This window comes from Heptranchias perlo, unplaced genomic scaffold, assembly GCF_035084215.1.
Source record: "Heptranchias perlo isolate sHepPer1 unplaced genomic scaffold, sHepPer1.hap1 HAP1_SCAFFOLD_544, whole genome shotgun sequence".
Classification (NCBI taxonomy): domain Eukaryota; kingdom Metazoa; phylum Chordata; class Chondrichthyes; order Hexanchiformes; family Hexanchidae; genus Heptranchias; species Heptranchias perlo.
In genome coordinates, this window is record NW_027139564.1 from 25,775 (window position 1) to 45,564 (window position 19,790).

The following is a 19,790-nucleotide window of genomic DNA, read 5'->3' on the forward strand; positions in this document are numbered from 1 at the left end:
GGAGCACAGGGTGTGATATGTACTGGAGCACAGGGTGTGATATGTACTGGAGCACAGGGTGTGGGATGTCCTGGAGCACAGGGTGTGGGATGTACTGGAGCACAGGGTGTGGGATGTACTGGAGCACAGGGTGTGGGATGTCCTGGAGCACAGGGTGTGGGATGTCCTGGAGCACAGGGTGTGGGATGTACTGGAGCACAGGGTGTGGGATGTACTGGAGCACAGGGTGTGAGATGTACTGGAGCACAGGGTGTGAGATGTACTGGAGCACAGGGTGTGGGATGTACTGGAGCACAGGGTGTGGGATGTACTGGAGCACAGGGTGTGGGATGTACTGGAGCACAGGGTGTGGGATGTACTGGAGCACAGGGTGTGGGATGTCCTGGAGCACAGGGTGTGATATGTACTGGAGCACAGGGTGTGGGATGTACTGGAGCACAGGGTGTGGGATGTCCTGGAGCACAGGGTGTGGGATGTCCTGGAGCACAGGGTGTGAGATGTACTGGAGCACAGGGTGTGAGATGTACTGGAGCACAGGGTGTGAGATGTGCTGGAGCACAGGGTGTGAGATGTGCTGGAGCACAGGGTGTGAGATGTGCTGGAGCACAGGGTGTGGGATGTGCTGGAGCACAGGGTGTGATATGTACTGGAGCACAGGGTGTGAGATGTGCTGGAGCACAGGGTGTGGGATGTACTGGAGCACAGGGTGTGAGATGTACTGGAGCACAGGGTGTGGGATGTACTGGAGCACAGGCTGTGGGATGTGCTGGAGCACAGGGTGTGATATGTACTGGAGCACAGGGTGTGAGATGTGCTGGAGCACAGGGTGTGGGATGTACTGGAGCACAGGGTGTGAGATGTACTGGAGCACAGGGTGTGATATGTACTGGAGCACAGGGTGTGGGATGTACTGGAGCACAGGGTGTGAGATGTGCTGGAGCACAGGGTGTGGGATGTACTGGAGCACAGGGTGTGAGATGTGCTGGAGCACAGGGTGTGGGATGTCCTGGAGCACAGGGTGTGGGATGTCCTGGAGCACAGGGTGTGGGATGTACTGGAGCACAGGGTGTGAGATGTACTGGAGCACAGGGTGTGAGATGTACTGGAGCACAGGGTGTGGGATGTACTGGAGCACAGGGTGTGGGATGTATTGGAGCACAGGGTGTGGGATGTACTGGAGCACAGGGTGTGGGATGTACTGGAGCACAGGGTGTGGGATGTACTGGAGCACAGGCTGTGGGATGTACTGGAGCACAGGGTGTGATATGTACTGGAGCACAGGGTGTGGGATGTACTGGAGCACAGGGTGTGGGATGTACTGGAGCACAGGGTGTGGGATGTACTGGAGCACAGGGTGTGGGATGTACTGGAGCACAGGCTGTGGGATGTACTGGAGCACAGGGTGTGATATGTACTGGAGCACAGGGTGTGGGATGTACTGGAGCACAGGCTGTGGGATGTACTGGAGCACAGGGTGTGGGATGTACTGGAGCACAGGCTGTGGGATGTACTGGAGCACAGGGTGTGGGATGTACTGGAGCACAGGGTGTGGGATGTACTGGAGCACAGGCTGTGGGATGTACTGGAGCACAGGGTGTGGGATGTACTGGAGCACAGGCTGTGGGATGTACTGGAGCACAGGGTGTGGGATGTACTGGAGCACAGGCTGTGGGATGTACTGGAGCACAGGGTGTGATATGTACTGGAGCACAGGGTGTGGGATGTACTGGAGCACAGGGTGTGGGATGTACTGGAGCACAGGGTGTGGGATGTACTGGAGCACAGGGTGTGGGATGTACTGGAGCACAGGGTGTGGGATGTACTGGAGCACAGGGTGTGGGATGTACTGGAGCACAGGGTGTGGGATGTACTGGAGCACAGGGTGTGGAATGTACTGGAGCACAGGGTGTGGGATGTACTGGAACACAGGGTGTGGGATGTACTGGAGCACAGGGTGTGGGATGTACTGGAGCACAGGGTGTGGGATGTACTGGAGCACAGGGTGTGGGATGTACTGGAGCACAGGGTGTGGGATGTACTGGAGCACAGGGTGTGGGATGTACTGGAGCACAGGGTGTGGGATGTACTGGAGCACAGGGTGTGGGATGTACTGGAGCACAGGGTGTGGGATGTACTGGAGCACAGGGTGTGATATGTACTGGAGCACAGGGTGTGGGATGTACTGGAGCACAGGGTGTGGGATGTACTGGAGCACAGGGTGTGGGATGTACTGGAGCACAGGGTGTGGGATGTACTGGAGCACAGGGTGTGGGATGTACTGGAGCACAGGGTGTGAGATGTACTGGAGCACAGGGTGTGATATGTACTGGAGCACAGGGTGTGGGATGTACTGGAGCACAGGGTGTGGGATGTACTGGAGCACAGGGTGTGGGATGTACTGGAGCACAGGGTGTGGGATGTACTGGAACACAGGGTGTGGGATGTACTGGAGCACAGGGTGTGGGATGTACTGGAGCACAGGGTGTGGGATGTACTGGAGCACAGGGTGTGGGATGTACTGGAGCACAGGGTGTGGGATGTACTGGAGTTTGATGACACTGCAATCAAGGTGTGATCCTATCTGAAGGGAGCAGTTTATTTGAACCAAGGAGCAGAGCAGGGATTAATGGGGTAAACGTGGACATCAGATTGCATGGGTTCCCGTGATTGGTCCGTACTTGGTGCATTTTGCTTCCAATAGGAAGTAACCATCCACACAGCTGTCACAGCGCTCCCCTGAGCTGTTGTTCTGACACTGCACGCAGATCGCAGTCTCCTCCCTCGGTCCTTCCAACACCCAGCTCGTGATCTGCACAGGACGAAGAGTGAAGGTCACATTAACATGGAGACACAAGGAGATCGCAAGAAACAGAGCCCAAACCAAAAGATCAGGGAACCTGTGAATGTATCGAACATGTCCGGAGGGAATTTAAATATCATTCAAAGTCACACGCAGAGACTGGCTCATTTAAACAGTCACACTGTCCCATCAAACACTCCCAGGGCAGGTACAGGGTTAGATACAGAGTAAAGCTCCCTCTACACTGTCCCATCAAACACTCCCAGGGCAGGTACAGGGTTAGATACAGAGTAAAGCTCCCTCTACACTGTCCCATCAAACACTCCCAGGGCAGGTGCAGGGTTAGATACAGAGTAAAGCTCCCTCTACACTGTCCCATCAAACACTCCCAGGGCAGGTCCAGGGTTAGATACAGAGTAAAGCTCCCTCTACACTGTCCCATCAAACACTCCCAGGGCAGGTACAGGGTTAGATACAGAGTGAAGCTCCCTCTACACTGTCCCATCAAACACTCCCAGGGCACGTACAGCACGGGTTAGATACAGAGTAAAGCTCCCTCTACACTGTCCCATCAAACACTCCCAGGGCAGGTACAGGGTTAGATACAGAGTGAAGCTCCCTCTACACTGTCCCATCAAACACTCCCAGGGCAGGTACAGGGGGTTAGAGACAGAGTAAAGCTCTCTCTACACTGTCCCATCAAACACTCCCAGGGCAGGTACAGGGGGTTAGATACAGAGTAAAGCTCCCTCTACACTGTCCCATCAAACACTCCCAGGGCAGGTACAGGGGGTTAGATACAGAGTAAAGCTCCCTCTACACTGTCCCATCAAACACTCCCAGGGCAGGTACAGGGGGTTAGATACAGAGTAAAGCTCCCTCTGCACTGTCCCATCAAACACTCCCAGGGTAGGTACAGGGGGTTAGATACAGAGTAAAGCTCCCTCTACACTGTCCCATCAAACACTCCCAGGGCAGGTACAGGGGGTTAGATACAGAGTAAAGCTCTCTCTACACTGTCCCATCAAACACTCCCAGGGCAGGTACAGGGGGTTAGATACAGAGTAAAGCTCCCTCTACACTGTCCCATCAAACACTCCCAGGGTCAGGTGCAGGGTTAGATACAGAGTAAAGCTCCCTCTACACTGTCCCATCAAACACTCCCAGGGCAGGTACAGGGTTAGATACAGAGTAAAGCTCCCTCTACACTGTCCCGTCAAACACTCCCAGGGCACGTACAGCACGGGTTAGATACAGAGTAAAGCTCCCTCGACACTGTCCCATCAAACACTCCCAGGGCAGGTACAGGGTTAGATACAGAGTAAAGCTCCCCCTACACTGTCCCATCAAACACTCCCAGGGCAGGTACAGGGTTAGATACAGAGTAAAGCTCCCTCTACACTGTCCCATCAAACACTCCCGGGGCAGGTACAGGGTTAGATAGAGAGTAAAGCTCCCTCTACACTGTCCCATCAAACACTCCCAGGGCAGGTACAGCACGGGTTAGATACAGAGTAAAGCTCCCTCTACACTGTCCCGTCAAACACTCCCAGGGCAGGTACAGGGGGTTAGATACAGAGTAAAGCTCCCTCTACACTGTCCCATCAAACACTCCCAGGCCAGGTACAGGGTTAGATACAGAGTAAAGCTCCCTCGACACTGTCTCATCAAACACTCCCAGGGCAGGTACAGGGTTAGATACAGAGTAAAGCTCCCTCTACACTGTCCCGTCAAACACTCCCAGGGCAGGTACAGGGGGTTAGATACAGAGTAAAGCTCCCTCTACACTGTCCCATCAAACACTCCCAGGCCAGGTACAGGGTTAGATACAGAGTAAAGCTCCCTCTACACTGTCTCATCAAACACTCCCAGGGCAGGTACAGGGTTAGATACAGAGTAAAGCTCCCTCTCCACTGTCCCATCAAACACTCCCAGGGCAGGTACAGGGTTAGATACAGAGTAAAGCTCCCTCTACACTGTCCCATCACACACTCCCAGGGCAGGTACAGGGGGTTAGATACAGAGTAAAGCTCCCTCTACACTGTCCCATCAAACACTCCCAGGGCAGGTACAGGGGGTTAGATGCAGAGTAAAGCTCCCTCTACACTGTCCCATCAAACACTCCCAGGGTAGGTACAGGGGGTTAGATACAGAGTAAAGCTCCCTCTACACTGTCCCATCAAACACTCCCAGGGTAGGTACAGGGGGTTAGATACAGAATAAAGCTCCCTCTACACTGTCCCATCAAACACTCCCAGGGCAGGTACAGGGTTAGATACAGAGTAAAGCTCCCTCTACACTGTCCCATCAAACACTCCCAGGGCAGGTACAGGGTTAGATGCAGAGTAAAGCTCCCTCTACACTGTCCCATCAAACACTCCCAGGGCAGGTACAGGGTTAGATGCAGAGTAAAGCTCCCTCTACAATGCCCCTCAGTTGTAACCTGAAGAGTGCCTCCTATTGCCCCAAGGTGACATTGCTGCCAACAGCCATCCTGAGGCCTGTCTGAATGAGACCGCCAATTCACAGAATGTTACAGCACAGAAAGAAGCCATTCGGCCCATCGTGCCTGTGCTGGTTCTTTGAAAGAGCTATCCAATTAGTCCCACTCCCCTGCTCTTTCCCCATAGACCTGTAATTTTTTTCCCTTCAACTATTTATCCAATTCCCTTTTGAAAGTTATTATTGAATCTGCTTCCACCGCCCTTTCAGGCAACGCATTCCAGATCATCACAACTCACTGCAAAAAAATGTTTCCTCATCTCCCCTCTGGCTCTTTTGCCAATCACCTTAAATCCGTGGCCTCTGGTTACCGACCCTCCTGCCGCTGGAAACAGTTTCTCCTTATTTACTCTATCAAAACCCCTCATGATTTTGAACACTTCTATCAAATCTCCCCTCAACTTTCTCTGCTCTAAGGAGAACAACCCCAGCTTCTCCAGTCTCTCCACATAACTGAAGTCCCTCATCCCTGGGACCATTCTCGTAAATCTCCTCTGCACCCTCTCTAAGGCCTTGACATCCTTCCTAAAGTGTTGTGCCCAGAATTGGACACAATACTCCATCTGAGGGCTAACCAGTGTTTTATAAATGTTTAGCATAACTTCCTTGCTTTTGTACTCTGTGCCTCGATTCATAAAGCCCAGAATCCCATATACCTTTTTAACAGCCTGCTCAACTTGTCCTGCCACCTTTTCAAAGATTTGTGTACATACACCCCCAGGTCTCTCTGTTCCTGCATTCCCTTTAAAATTGTACCATTTACTTTATATTGTCTCTCCTCATTCTTCCAACCGAAATGTATCACTTCACACTTCTCTGTATTATTTTTCATCTGCCATGTGTCTGCCCATTTCACCAGTCTGTCTCTGTCCTCCTGAAGTCTGTTACTATCCTCCTCAGTATTTACTACATTTCCGAGTTTCTTGTCATCTGCAAACTTTGAAATTACACCCTCTATACTCAAGTCTAGGTCATTAATATATATCAAAAAGAGCAGTGGTCCGAATACTGACCCCGGGGAGTCACCACTGTATACTTCCCTCCAGTCTGAAAAACAACCGTTCACCACTACTCTCTGCTTTCTGTCCCTTAGCCAATTTTGTATCCACTCAGCCACTGTCCCTTTAATCCCATGGGGTTTAATTTTTCTAACAAGTCTATCATGTGGCACTTTATCAAACGCCTTTTGAAAGTCCATATACACAACATCCACCGCACTCGCCTCATCAACCCTCTCCGTTACTTCACTGCTGAGCTGGGAACAATGTTCTGATGGACCCAGTGCCCACCAGAAACTGGTTTAACGTCCTGAGCTGGGTGTGGGGAGAGCCCCGCCGCCTCCCGTCTGGGTGCGGGGAGAGCCCCGCCGCCTCCCGTCTGGGTGCGGGGAGAGCCCCGCCGCCTCCCGTCTGGGTGCGGGGAGAGCCCCGCCGCCTCCCGTCTGGGTGCGGGGAGAGCCCCGCCGCCTCCCGTCTGGGTGCGGGGAGAGCCCCGCCGCCTCCCGTCTGGGTGCGGGGAGAGCCCCGCCGCCTCCCGTCTGGGTGCGGGGAGAGCCCCGCCGCCTCCCGTCTGGGTGCGGGGAGAGCCCCGCCGCCTCCCGTCTGGGTGCGGGGAGAGCCCCGCCGCCTCCCGTCTGGGTGCGGGGAGAGCCCCGCCGCCTCCCGTCTGGGTGCGGGGAGAGCCCCGCCGCCTCCCGTCTGGGTGCGGGGAGAGCCCCGCCGCCTCCCGTCTGGGTGCGGGGAGAGCCCCGCCGCCTCCCGTCTGGGTGCGGGGAGAGCCCCGCCGCCTCCCGTCTGGGTGCGGGGAGAGCCCCGCCGCCTCCCGTCTGGGTGCGGGGAGAGCCCCGCCGCCTCCCGTCTGGGTCTGCGGAGACCCTCATCACCTCCTGTCTGGGGCAGGATTTGAACCCAGGCACAGGAGGTCGGAGACAGTGTGTAACCCACTGCCCCACCCTGTTCAACATGTGCCAGAGAGTTTGATGAGTGAGGTGGTGAAGGCAGAATGGGCAGTGCCAGTCCAGGACTCTGTGGACAGGCTGGTACAGTGAAACCTGCATAAACAGACACTCCCAAAAAACAGACATTTATTGGGAGACCCAAATAACTCGCACTGTAAAATATACACGAGGCACGCTGAAAATATTCACGAGGCACGCTGAAAATATACACGAGGCACGCTGAAACCACAGACAGCGTTCAAAGCACCAAGTACATTTTACAATTCAAAACATATTGCAAAGCTGCTGTACCTGGAATGTTCACTGGCACTTCCTCTCGCAGATTGTGTAAATGGGATAGATTCAGAACAGATCTAGCAGCTCAAAACTGGGCATCCATGAGGCGCTGTGGGCCATCAGCAGCAGGAGAATTGTATTCCAGCACAACCTGTAACCTCATGGCCCGGCATATTCCTCACTCTACCATTACCAACGAGCCAGGGGATCAACCCTGGTTCAATGAGGAGTGTAGAAGAGCATGCCAGGAGCAGCACCAGGCGTACCTAAAAATGAGGTGCCAACCTGGTGAAGCTACAACTCAGGACGACATGCGTGTTAAACAGCGGAAGCGCTAAGCGATTCCACAACCAATGGATCAGATCAAAGCTCTGCAGTCCTGCCACATCCAGTTGTGAATGGTGGTGGACAATTAAACAACTAACCAGCATGTGAGTGAAAAAGACAAGGCTGAAGCGTTTGCAACCATCTTCAGCCAGAAGTGCCGAGTGGATGATCCATCTCGGCCTCCTCCCGATATCCCCACCATCACAGAAGCCAGTCTTCAGCCAATTCGATTCACTCCACGTGATGTCAAGAAACGGCTGAGTGCACTGTATACAGCAAAGGCTATGGGCCCCGACAACATCCTGGCCATAGTGCTGAAGACTTGTGCTCCAGAACTAGCAGCGCCTTCAGCCAAACTGTCCCAGTACAGCTACAACACTGGCATCTACCCGACAATGTGGAAAATTGTCCAGGTATGTCCTGTCCACAAAAAGCAGGACAAATCCAATCCGGCCAATTACCGCCCCATCAGTCTACTCTCAATCATCAGCAAAGTGATGGAAGGTGTCGTCGACAGTGCTATCAAGCGGCACTTACTCACCAATAACCTGCTCACCGATGCTCAGTTTGGGTTCCGCCAGCACCACACGGCTCCAGACCTCATTACAGCCTTGGTCCAAACATGGACAAAAGAGCTGAATTCCAGAGGTGAGGTGAGAGTGACTGCCCTTGACATCAAGGCAGCATTTGACCGAGTGTGGCACCAAGGAGCCCTAGTAAAATTGAAGTCAATGGGAATCAGGGGGAAAACTCTCCAGTGGCTGGAGTCATACCTAGCACAAAGGAAGATGGTAGTGGTTGTTGGAGGCCAATCATCTCAGCCCCAGGACATTGCTGCAAGAGTTCCTCAGGGCAGTGTCCTCGGCCCAACCATCTTCAGCTGCTTCATCAATGACCTTCCCTCCATCATAAGGTGAGAAATGGGGATGTTCGCTGATGATTGCACAGTGTTTAGTTCCAGTTGCAACCCCTCAGATAATGAAGCAGTCCGAGCCTGCATGCAGCAAGACCTGGACAACATCCAGGCTTGGGCTGATAAGTGGCAAGTAACATTCATGCCAGACAAGTGCCAGGCAATGACCTTCTCCAACAAGAGAGAGTCTAACCACCTCCCCTTGACATTCAACGGCATTACCATCGCCGAATCCCCTACTATCAACATCCTGGGGGTCACCATTGACCAGAAACTTAACTGGACCAGCCACATAAATACTGTGGCTGCAAGAGCAGGTCAGAGGCTGGGTATCCTGCGGCAAATGACTTACCTCCTGACTCCCCAAAGCCTTTCCACCATCTACAAGGCACAAGTCAGGAGTGTGATGGAATACTCTCCACTTGCCTGGATGAGTGCAGCTCCAACAACACTCGAAGCTCGACACCATCCAGGACAAAGCAGCCCGCTTCATTGGCACCCCATCCACCACCCTAAACATTCACTCCCTTCACCACTGGCGCACTGTGGCTGCAGTGTGTACCATCCACAGGATGCACTGCAGCAACTCGCCAAGGCTTCTTCGACAGCACCTCCCAAACCTGCGACCTCTACCACCTAGAAGGACAAGGGCAGCAGGCACATGGGAACAACACCACCTGCACATTCCCCTCCAAGTCACACACCATCCCGACTTGGAAATATATCGCCGTTCCTTCATTGTCACTGGGTCAAAATCCTGGAACTCCCTTCCTAACAGCACTGTGGGAGAACCTTCACCACACGGACTGCAGCGGTTCAAGAAGGCGGCTCACCACCACCTTCTCGAGGGCAATTAGGGATGGGCAATAAATGCCGGCCTCGCCAGCGACGCCCAGATCCCGTGAACAAATAATAAAAAAAATACTGGATCCCGGGGAGAGAGCAGTTTCTCTGGGATTAAATGCTCGATCCCGGGAGAGAGCAGTTTCTCTGGGATTAAATGCTCGATCCCGGGAGAGAGCGGTGTCTCTGGGATTAAATGCTCGATCCCGGGGACAGCGCGGTTTCTCTGGGATTAAATGCTCGATCCCGGGGACAGCGCGGTTTCTCTGGGATTAAATGCTCGATCCCGGGGAGAGAGCGGTTTCTCTGGGATTAAATGCTCGATCCCGGGAGAGAGCGGTTTCACTGGGATTAAATGCTCGATCCCGGGAGAGAGCGGTTTCTCTGGGATTAAATGCTCGATCCCGGGAGAGAGTGGTGTCTCTGGGATTAAATGCTCGATCCCGGGGAGAGAGCGGTTTCTCTGGGATTAAATGCTCGATCCCGGGAGAGAGCGGTTACTCTGGGATTAAATGCACGATCCCGGGAGAGAGCGGTTTCTCTGGGATTAAATGCTCGATCCCGGGAGAGAGCGGTTTCTCTGGGATTAAATGCTCGATCCCGGGGAGAGAGCGGTGTCTCTGGGATTAAATGCTCGATCCCGGGAGAGAGCGGTTTCTCTGGGATTAAATGCTCGATCCCGGGGAGAGAGCGGTGTCTCTGGGATTAAATGCTCGATCCCGGGAGAGAGCGGTGTCTCTGGGATTAAATGCTCGATCCCGGGAGAGAGCGGTTTCTCTGGGATTAAATGCTCGATCCCGGGAGAGAGCGGTTTCTCTGGGATTAAATGCTCGATCCCGGGAGAGAGCGGTGTCTCTGGGATTAAATGCTCGATCCCGGGAGAGAGCGGTTTCTCTGGGATTAAATGCTCGATCCCGGGAGAGAGCGGTTTCTCTGGGATTAAATGCTCGATCCCGGGAGAGAGCGGTGTCTCTGGGATTAAATGCTCGATCCCGGGAGAGAGCGGTTTCTCTGGGATTAAATGCTCGATCCCGGGGAGAGAGCGGTGTCTCTGGGATTAAATGCTCGATCCCGGGAGAGAGCGGTGTCTCTGGGATTAAATGCTCGATCCCGGGAGAGAGCGGTGTCTCTGGGATTAAATGCTCGATCCCGGGAGAGAGCGGTTTCTCTGGGATTAAATGCTCGATCCCGGGAGAGAGCGGTTTCTCTGGGATTAAATGCTCGATCCCGGGAGAGAGCGGTGTCTCTGGGATTAAATGCTCGATCCCGGGAGAGAGCGGTGTCTCTGGGATTAAATGCTCGATCCCGGGAGAGAGCGGTTTCTCTGGGATTAAATGCTCGATCCCGGGAGAGAGCGGTGTCTCTGGGATTAAATGCTCGATCCCGGGAGAGAGCGGTGTCTCTGGGATTAAATGCTCGATCCCGGGAGAGAGCGGTGTCTCTGGGATTAAATGCTCGATCCCGGGAGAGAGCGGTTTCTCTGGGATTAAATGCTCGATCCCGGGAGAGAGCGGTTTCTCTGGGATTAAATGCTCGATCCCGGGAGAGAGCGGTTTCTCTGGGATTAAATGCTCGATCCCGGGAGAGAGCGGTTTCTCTGGGATTAAATGCTCGATCCCGGGAGAGAGCGGTTTCTCTGGGATTAAATGCTCGATCCCGGGAGAGAGCGGTTTCTCTGGGATTAAATGCTCGATCCCGGGAGAGAGCGGTGTCTCTGGGATTAAATGCTCGATCCCGGGAACAGCGCGGTTTCTCTGCTGCTATGGAGGCTGGGTAAAGAGCACCCCATTTTACTGAACATTTTCACAGTACAATGACCATTTTGAAAATAAGGACACCTGCAAAAAAAAACTCCAGCTGACGTCAGTCCCTGAGGTGTGGGTAATTTGCAGGTTGGCCTGGTACTTGTTGCAGTTATTCAGCAGTGAGGAAGAGGACGGGAAGTGGGCAGAGGTGTTTCAGTGCTTACCTTGACTGGGTCGAGTGGATATCTGTCGGGGTCAGTCATGCCCTTCTCGTACTGCTCCCTCATGATGCAGATGTGGCTGTTATTCTTGCAGTAGTTGCTGCAGGGTTTGCATGAGCCCCCAGCCAGGGCCGAGCCCACGTACAGGGGTTTGCATTTCTCGCAGTGATCTCCCTGAACACACACAACACAGGCTGATATCAGCAATGACCCTCTCACTTAGCCAGCAAAACAGTGTATTCTTACTCGGTGCCTGGCTCACCCACCTCCACCCGAAACTGTAGGCGGCAGGATATTCGACTGTGGGGAGCATCACGGTTTGAGGAGACGCTCCAGTTACCAGGGTCAATCCTCATAAGCTTTACGCACATTCTGGTATAACAAAGAGTAGCGTAATTTGTCCCCTGTTACCAGCTCAATTCAGGTTCTGGTCGAACCCGACACAGACCGTGGAGGGGGGGGCGGGGGAAGAGAGGGGTGGTCTAACCCGACACAGACCTGCTCAGTGTGGCTCAGGAGCTGCATTTACTCACAGTCGCTGCGGGGGCTTCACCCTTAACACAGAGAGTGGTCCAGGGTGGGCGAGTGAGTCCCTCTGTGTCGCTCAGCCTCCATCCTCTCCCCAGCCACAGCCTGTCTTCGGTAACACTGAAACCCTGCTACAGAGCGTCGAGGGGAGGGCGCTGCAGAGCGTCGAGGGGCGGGCGCTGCAGAGCGTCGAGGGGCGGGCGCTGCGGAGCGTCGAGGGGCGGGCGCTGCAGAGCGTCGAGGGGCGGGCGCGCAGAGCGTCGAGGGGCGGGCGCTGCAGAGCGTCGAGGGGCGGGCGCTGCAGAGCGTCGAGGGGCGGGCGCTGCAGAGCGTCGAGGGGCGGGCGCTGCAGAGCGTCGAGGGGCGGGCGCTGCAGAGCGTCGAGGGGCGGGCGCGCAGAGCGTCGCAGACACCACTGAAACTCTCACAGGGGCCCGATTCCAGATCACAGACTCTGCAAACTCGGCTTCGGTTCAAAGTAATTGCTGCTTCCCGACAAGTGGTAAACCCGCAGTCAGTGTCTGTTGGACCGGGGGGGGGGGTGGGGGTGGGGGTATGTGACCGGGGTGTCCCCCTCCCTCCCTCTCCTACCTTGGTGTTGTTGACACACTGCAGACAGTGATCCCGAGCACCGACACTCTCACAGTTGCTGTGCTGATTACACTGACACTCCACCGAGCAGTTCTGCCCCACGTAGCCGAAGTGACACTGACAGTTGTTGGGTTCCACACACGTTCCATTGATACAGCCCTGCTCACACACCGGCTTACAGAGCCCAGCCACACTGCCGAGGGGAGACGGAGAGACCAGTTAGTGAAACAGGGCCACATTTAAAACTACACCTGGAGCGAGGAAATTCCACTGGGCCCATTAGCCCAGTGCACTTGGACCCCCTGAATCCGCACTTGGACCCCCTGAATCTCTCTGCTCATCCACAGTTTCGAGCTTCTCACCATTGAGAAAATACTCTGATTTATCTTTCTTAGGTCCAAAGTGGATGACCTCACACTTTCCCCACATTGAACTCCATCTGCCCCAGTTTCACCCACTCACTGAATCTCTCAATGTCCCTTTGCAACTTTCTGCTCCCATTAACGCTATTTACTGTGCCTCCTAACTCAGTGTCGTCAGTAAACTTAGATACACGGCAATCGGAGGGGGGGGGGGGGGGGACCTCGGCAATTGGGGGAGTGGGGTCTGAGATCGAGGGGGGTAGTCTGAGATCGGGGGGGGGGGGGTAGTCTGAGATCGGGGGGGGGTCTCTGAGATCGGGGGGGGGTCTCTGAGATCGGGGGGGGGTCTCTGAGATCGGGGGGGGGTCTCTGAGATCGGGGGGGGGTCTCTGAGATCGGGGGGGGGTCTCTGAGATCGGGGGGGGGGTCTCTGAGATCGGGGGGGGGTCTCTGAGATCGGGGGGGGGGGTCTCTGAGATCGGGGGGGGGTCTCTGAGATCGGGGGGGGGTCTCTGAGATCGGGGGGGGGTCTCTGAGATCGGGGGGGGGTCTCTGAGATCGGGGGGGGGTCTCTGAGATCGGGGGGGGGTCTCTGAGATCGGGGGGGGGTCTCTGAGATCGGGGGGGGGTCTCTGAGATCGGGGGGGGGTCTCTGAGATCGGGGGGGGGTCTCTGAGATCGGGGGGGGGTCTCTGAGATCGGGGGGGGGGTCTCTGAGATCGGGGGGGGGTCTCTGAGATCGGGGGGGGGGTCTCTGAGATCGGGGGGGGGTCTCTGAGATCGGGGGGGGGGTCTCTGAGATCGGGGGGGGGGTCTCTGAGATCGGGGGGGGGTCTCTGAGATCGGGGGGGGGTCTCTGAGATCGGGGGGGGGTCTCTGAGATCGGGGGGGGGTCTCTGAGATCGGGGGGGGGTCTCTGAGATCGGGGGGGGGTCTCTGAGATCGGGGGGGGGTCTCTGAGATCGGGGGGGGGTCTCTGAGATCGGGGGGGGGTCTCTGAGATCGGGGGGGGGTCTCTGAGATCGGGGGGGGGTCTCTGAGATCGGGGGGGGGTCTCTGAGATCGGGGGGGGGTCTCTGAGATCGGGGGGGGGTCTCTGAGATCGGGGGGGGGTCTCTGAGATCGGGGGGGGGTCTCTGAGATCGGGGGGGGGTCTCTGAGATCGGGGGGGGGTCTCTGAGATCGGGGGGGGGTCTCTGAGATCGGGGGGGGGTCTCTGAGATCGGGGGGGGGTCTCTGAGATCGGGGGGGGGTCTCTGAGATCGGGGGGGGGTCTCTGAGATCGGGGGGGGGTCTCTGAGATCGGGGGGGGGTCTCTGAGATCGGGGGGGGGTCTCTGAGATCGGGGGGGGGTCTCTGAGATCGGGGGGGGGTCTCTGAGATCGGGGGGGGGTCTCTGAGATCGGGGGGGGGTCTCTGAGATCGGGGGGGGGTCTCTGAGATCGGGGGGGGGTCTCTGAGATCGGGGGGGGGTCTCTGAGATCGGGGGGGGGTCTCTGAGATCGGGGGGGGGTCTCTGAGATCGGGGGGGGGTCTCTGAGATCGGGGGGGGGTCTCTGAGATCGGGGGGGGGTCTCTGAGATCGGGGGGGGGTCTCTGAGATCGGGGGGGGGTCTCTGAGATCGGGGGGGGGTCTCTGAGATCGGGGGGGGGTCTCTGAGATCGGGGGGGGGTCTCTGAGATCGGGGGGGGGTCTCTGAGATCGGGGGGGGGTCTCTGAGATCGGGGGGGGGTCTCTGAGATCGGGGGGGGGTCTCTGAGATCGGGGGGGGGTCTCTGAGATCGGGGGGGGGTCTCTGAGATCGGGGGGGGGTCTCTGAGATCGGGGGGGGGTCTCTGAGATCGGGGGGGGGGTCTCTGAGATCGGGGGGGGGTCTCTGAGATCGGGGGGGGGTCTCTGAGATCGGGGGGGGGTCTCTGAGATCGGGGGGGGGGTCTCTGAGATCGGGGGGGGGTCTCTGAGATCGGGGGGGGGTCTCTGAGATCGGGGGGGGGTCTCTGAGATCGGGGGGGGGTCTCTGAGATCGGGGGGGGGTCTCTGAGATCGGGGGGGGGTCTCTGAGATCGGGGGGGGGTCTCTGAGATCGGGGGGGGGTCTCTGAGATCGGGGGGGGGTCTCTGAGATCGGGGGGGGGTCTCTGAGATCGGGGGGGGGTCTCTGAGATCGGGGGGGGGTCTCTGAGATCGGGGGGGGGTCTCTGAGATCGGGGGGGGGGTCTCTGAGATCGGGGGGGGGTCTCTGAGATCGGGGGGGGGTCTCTGAGATCGGGGGGGGGTCTCTGAGATCGGGGGGGGGGTCTCTGAGATCGGGGGGGGGTCTCTGAGATCGGGGGGGGGTCTCTGAGATCGGGGGGGGGGTCTCTGAGATCGGGGGGGGGTCTCTGAGATCGGGGGGGGGTCTCTGAGATCGGGGGGGGGTCTCTGAGATCGGGGGGGGGTCTCTGAGATCGGGGGGGGGTCTCTGAGATCGGGGGGGGGTCTCTGAGATCGGGGGGGGGTCTCTGAGATCGGGGGGGGGTCTCTGAGATCGGGGGGGGGTCTCTGAGATCGGGGGGGGGTCTCTGAGATCGGGGGGGGGTCTCTGAGATCGGGGGGGGGTCTCTGAGATCGGGGGGGGGTCTCTGAGATCGGGGGGGGGTCTCTGAGATCGGGGGGGGGTCTCTGAGATCGGGGGGGGGTCTCTGAGATCGGGGGGGGGTCTCTGAGATCGGGGGGGGGTCTCTGAGATCGGGGGGGGGTCTCTGAGATCGGGGGGGGGTCTCTGAGATCGGGGGGGGGTCTCTGAGATCGGGGGGGGGTCTCTGAGATCGGGGGGGGGTCTCTGAGATCGGGGGGGGGTCTCTGAGATCGGGGGGGGGTCTCTGAGATCGGGGGGGGGTCTCTGAGATCGGGGGGGGGTCTCTGAGATCGGGGGGGGGTCTCTGAGATCGGGGGGGGGTCTCTGAGATCGGGGGGGAGGGGAGTCTGAGATCAGGCCGGGGGGGGGGGGGGGGCGGTCTTAAGGTGAATGTAGGTTTAATATCTGTCGGGATAAAATTTGGGTGGGCCCCAATTGGCCGGTATAAAACAGTCTGAAAGGAACCATTCAGTCTCGTTAGGCTGGAAACAAAACATAAAGCACCATGGGATACTTGACCATGTTAGCCCTTTTCAAACTAACGTAGATAGGTTTAGCTGACCAAGGACATTCCCAGCTTTACTTCGGGAATGTTTAGAAGGGGTCTGTTCCTGAGAAGAGACAAGAGTACAAAGGCGTATTGATGAAACATCTGCTGATGGTCTGGGAAAGGAGTCAGTTGGCTGCATAATTCAATGGAGCTTTGTAGTCCAGCAGGCCATGTTCCTGCTGAAGATCCCTCCCTATAGTGATAACAAGGGGAAGAGATCGCTCCAGAACGCAAAGTTAGAGTGAAGCCTCTGCAGCCCATAAGCTTCTCACAGGGGGTACTCGAGTTCAAAGGGCAGGCCGAGGAGTTGATTGATTAACCCGATAAACCAATGATGTATCAATATTACCGTGTATACACCCCCATTAGTAATTAGTGGGTGTTGTCTAATAAACTGTACAAACTAAGTTGTGTTGTCACTTTTCCTTTGAGAACGAGGTCTCCAGCTGGGGTGGCTGAGATTGTTCTCCCGTGTGCACTCGGAATAAACTATTGATCTGGGGAACACCTGAGTCTGTTAGTTCTGTTTTACCTTCCAGAATTTCCTCGTTTACAATATCCGAACCAGCAATGAGTGAGATGGGGTGTTGGGTGAATGAGAGTCTGTGATCCTTGGTCAGGGGAAGAAGACAAAGTCTCTGGACCTGTCCCACAGTCTATACTCAGTCTCTCTGGTCCTGTCCCACAGTCTATACTCTGTCTCTCTGGTCCTGTCCCACAGTCTACACTCTGTCTCTCTGGTCCTGTCCCACAGTCTATACTCAGTCTCTCTGGACCTGTCCCACAGTCTATACTCTGTCTCTCTGGACCTGTCCCACAGTCTATACTCTGTCTCTCTGGTCCTGTCCCACAGTCTATACTCTGTCTCTCTGGACCTGTCCCACAGTTTATACTCTGTCTCTCTGGTCCTGTCCCACAGTCTATACTCTGTCTCTCTGGTCCTGTCCCACAGTCTATACTCAGTCTCTCTGGTCCTGTCCCACAGTCTATACTCTGTCTCTCTGGTCCTGTCCCACAGTCTATACTCTGTCTCTCTGGTCCTGTCCACAGTCTATACTCTGTCTCTCTGGTCCTGTCCCACAGTTTATACTCTGTCTCTCTGGACCTGTCCCACAGTCTATACTCTGTCTCTCTGGTCCTGTCCCACAGTTTATACTCTGTCTCTCTGGACCTGTCCCAGAGTATAGACTGTGGGACAGGACCAGAGAGACAGAGGAGAGACTGTGTCTCTCTGGACCTGTCCCACAGTCTATACTCTGTCTCTCTGGTCCTGTCCCACAGTCTATACTCTGTCTCTCTGGACCTGTCCCACAGTCCAGACTTTGTCTCTCTGGACCTGTCCCACAGTCTATAGTCTGTCTCTCTGGTCCTGTCCCACAGTCTATACTCTGTCTCTCTGGACCTGTCCCACAGTCTATACTCTGTCTCTCTGGTCCTGTCCCACAGTCTATACTCTGTCTCTCTGGACCTGTCCCACAGTCTCTACTCTGTCTCTCTGGTCCTGTCCCACAGTTTATACTCTGTCTCTCTGGACCTGTCCCACAGTCTATACTCTGTCTCTCTGGTCCTGTCCCACAGTCTATACTCTGTCTCTCTGGACCTGTCCCACAGTCTATACTCTGTCTCTCTGGACCTATCCCACAGTCTATACTCTGTCTCTCTGGTCCTGTCCCACAGTTTATACTCTGTCTCTCTGGACCTGTCCCAGAGTATAGACTGTGGGACAGGACCAGAGAGACAGAGTATAGACTGTGGGACAGGACCAGAGAGACAGAGGAGAGACTGTGTCTCTCTGGACCTGTCCCACAGTCTATACTCTGTCTCTCTGGTCCTGTCCCACAGTCGATACTCTGTCTCTCTGGTCCTGTCCCACAGTCTATACTCTGTCTCTCTGGTCCTGTCCCACAGTCTATACTCTGTCTCTCTGGTCCTGTCCCACAGTCTATACTCTGTCTCTCTGGACCTGTCCCACAGTCTATACTCTGTCTCTCTGGACCTATCCCACAGTCTATACTCTGTCTCTCTGGTCCTGTCCCACAATTTATACTCTGTCTCCCTGGTACTGTCCCACAGTTTATACTCTGTCTCTCTGGTCCTGTCCCACAGTCTATACTCTGTCTCTCTGGTCCTGTCCCACAGTCTATAGTCTGTCTCTCTGGACCTGTCCGACAGTCTGCACTCTGTCTCTCTGGTCCTGTCCCACAGTCTACACTCTGTCTCTCTGGTCCTGTCCCACAGTCTATACTCTGGGACAGGTCCAGAGAGACAGAGTATAAACTGTGGGACAGGACCAGAGAGACAGAGTATAGACTGTGGGACAGGACCAGAGAGACAGAGTATAGACTGTGGGACAGGACCAGAGAGACAGAGGAGAGACTGTGTCTCTCTGGACCTGTCCCACAGTCTATACTCTGTCTCTCTGGTCCTGTCCCACAGTTTATACTCTGTCTCTCTGGACCTGTCCCACAGTCTAAACTCTGTCTCTCTGGTCCTGTCCCACAGTCTATACTCTGTCTCTCTGGACCTATCCCACAGTCTATACTCAGTCTCTCTGGTCCTGTCCCACAATTTATACTCTGTCTCTCTGGTTCTGTCCCACAGTTTATACTCTGTCTCTCTGGTCCTGTCCCACAGTCTATAGTCTGTCTCTCTGGACCTGTCCGACAGTCTGCACTCTGTCTCTCTGGTCCTGTCCCACAGTTTATACTCTGTCTCTCTGGTCCTGTCCCACAGTCTGTGCTCTGTCTCTCTGGACCTGTCCCACAGTCTATACTCAGTCTCTCTGGACCTGTCCCACAGTCTATACTCTGTCTCTCTGGTCCTGTCCCACAGTCTATACTCTGTCTCTCTGGTCCTGTCCCACAGTCTATACTCTGTCTCTCTGGTCCTGTCCCACAGTCTTTCCTCTGTCTCTCTGGACCTGTCCCACAGTCTATACTCTGTCTCTCTGGTCCTGTCCCACAGTCTATACTCTGTCTCTCTGGTCCTGTCCCACAGTCCATACTCTGTCTCTCTGGTCCTGTCCCACAGTCTATACTCTGTCTCTCTGGACCTGTCCCACAGTCAAATCTCTGTCTCTCTGGACCTGTCCCACAGTCTAGACTTTGTCTCTCTGGACCTATCCCACAGTCTATACTCAGTCTCTCTGGTCCTGTCCCACAATTTATACTCTGTCTCTCTGGTTCTGTCCCACAGTTTATACTCTGTCTCTCTGGTCCTGTCCCACAGTCTATAGTCTGTCTCTCTGGACCTGTCCGACAGTCTGCACTCTGTCTCTCTGGTCCTGTCCCACAGTCTACACTCTGTCTCTCTGGTCCTGTCCCACAGTCTATACTCTGGGACAGGTCCAGAGAGACAGAGTATAAACTGTGGGACAGGACCAGAGAGACAGAGTATAGACTGTGGGACAGGACCAGAGAGACAGAGTATAGACTGTGGGACAGGACCAGAGAGACAGAGGAGAGACTGTGTCTCTCTGGTCCTGTCCCACAATCTATACTCTGTCTCTCTGGTCCTGTCCCACAGTTTATACTCTGTCTCTCTGGACCTGTCCCACAG

The 19,790-nt window shown here is 55.8% G+C and overlaps 1 protein-coding gene across 1 annotated transcript in view; it reads right to left on the reverse strand.

Moving 5' to 3' along the window:
• Positions 1–2,616: 2,616 nt before the first annotated feature.
• LOC137315386 (multiple epidermal growth factor-like domains protein 8) overlaps positions 2,617–19,790 on the reverse strand; it is a 105,544-nt gene continuing 88,370 nt past the window's right edge. The window contains exons 13-15 of the mRNA XM_067980108.1: positions 12,704–12,896; positions 11,588–11,758; positions 2,617–2,809 (exon numbers count right to left, since the gene is read on the reverse strand). Of these exons, the coding sequence (XP_067836209.1) occupies positions 2,645–2,809; positions 11,588–11,758; positions 12,704–12,896 (529 nt within the window). The 3' untranslated portion in view covers positions 2,617–2,644. The remainder of the gene's footprint in view (positions 2,810–11,587; positions 11,759–12,703; positions 12,897–19,790) is intronic.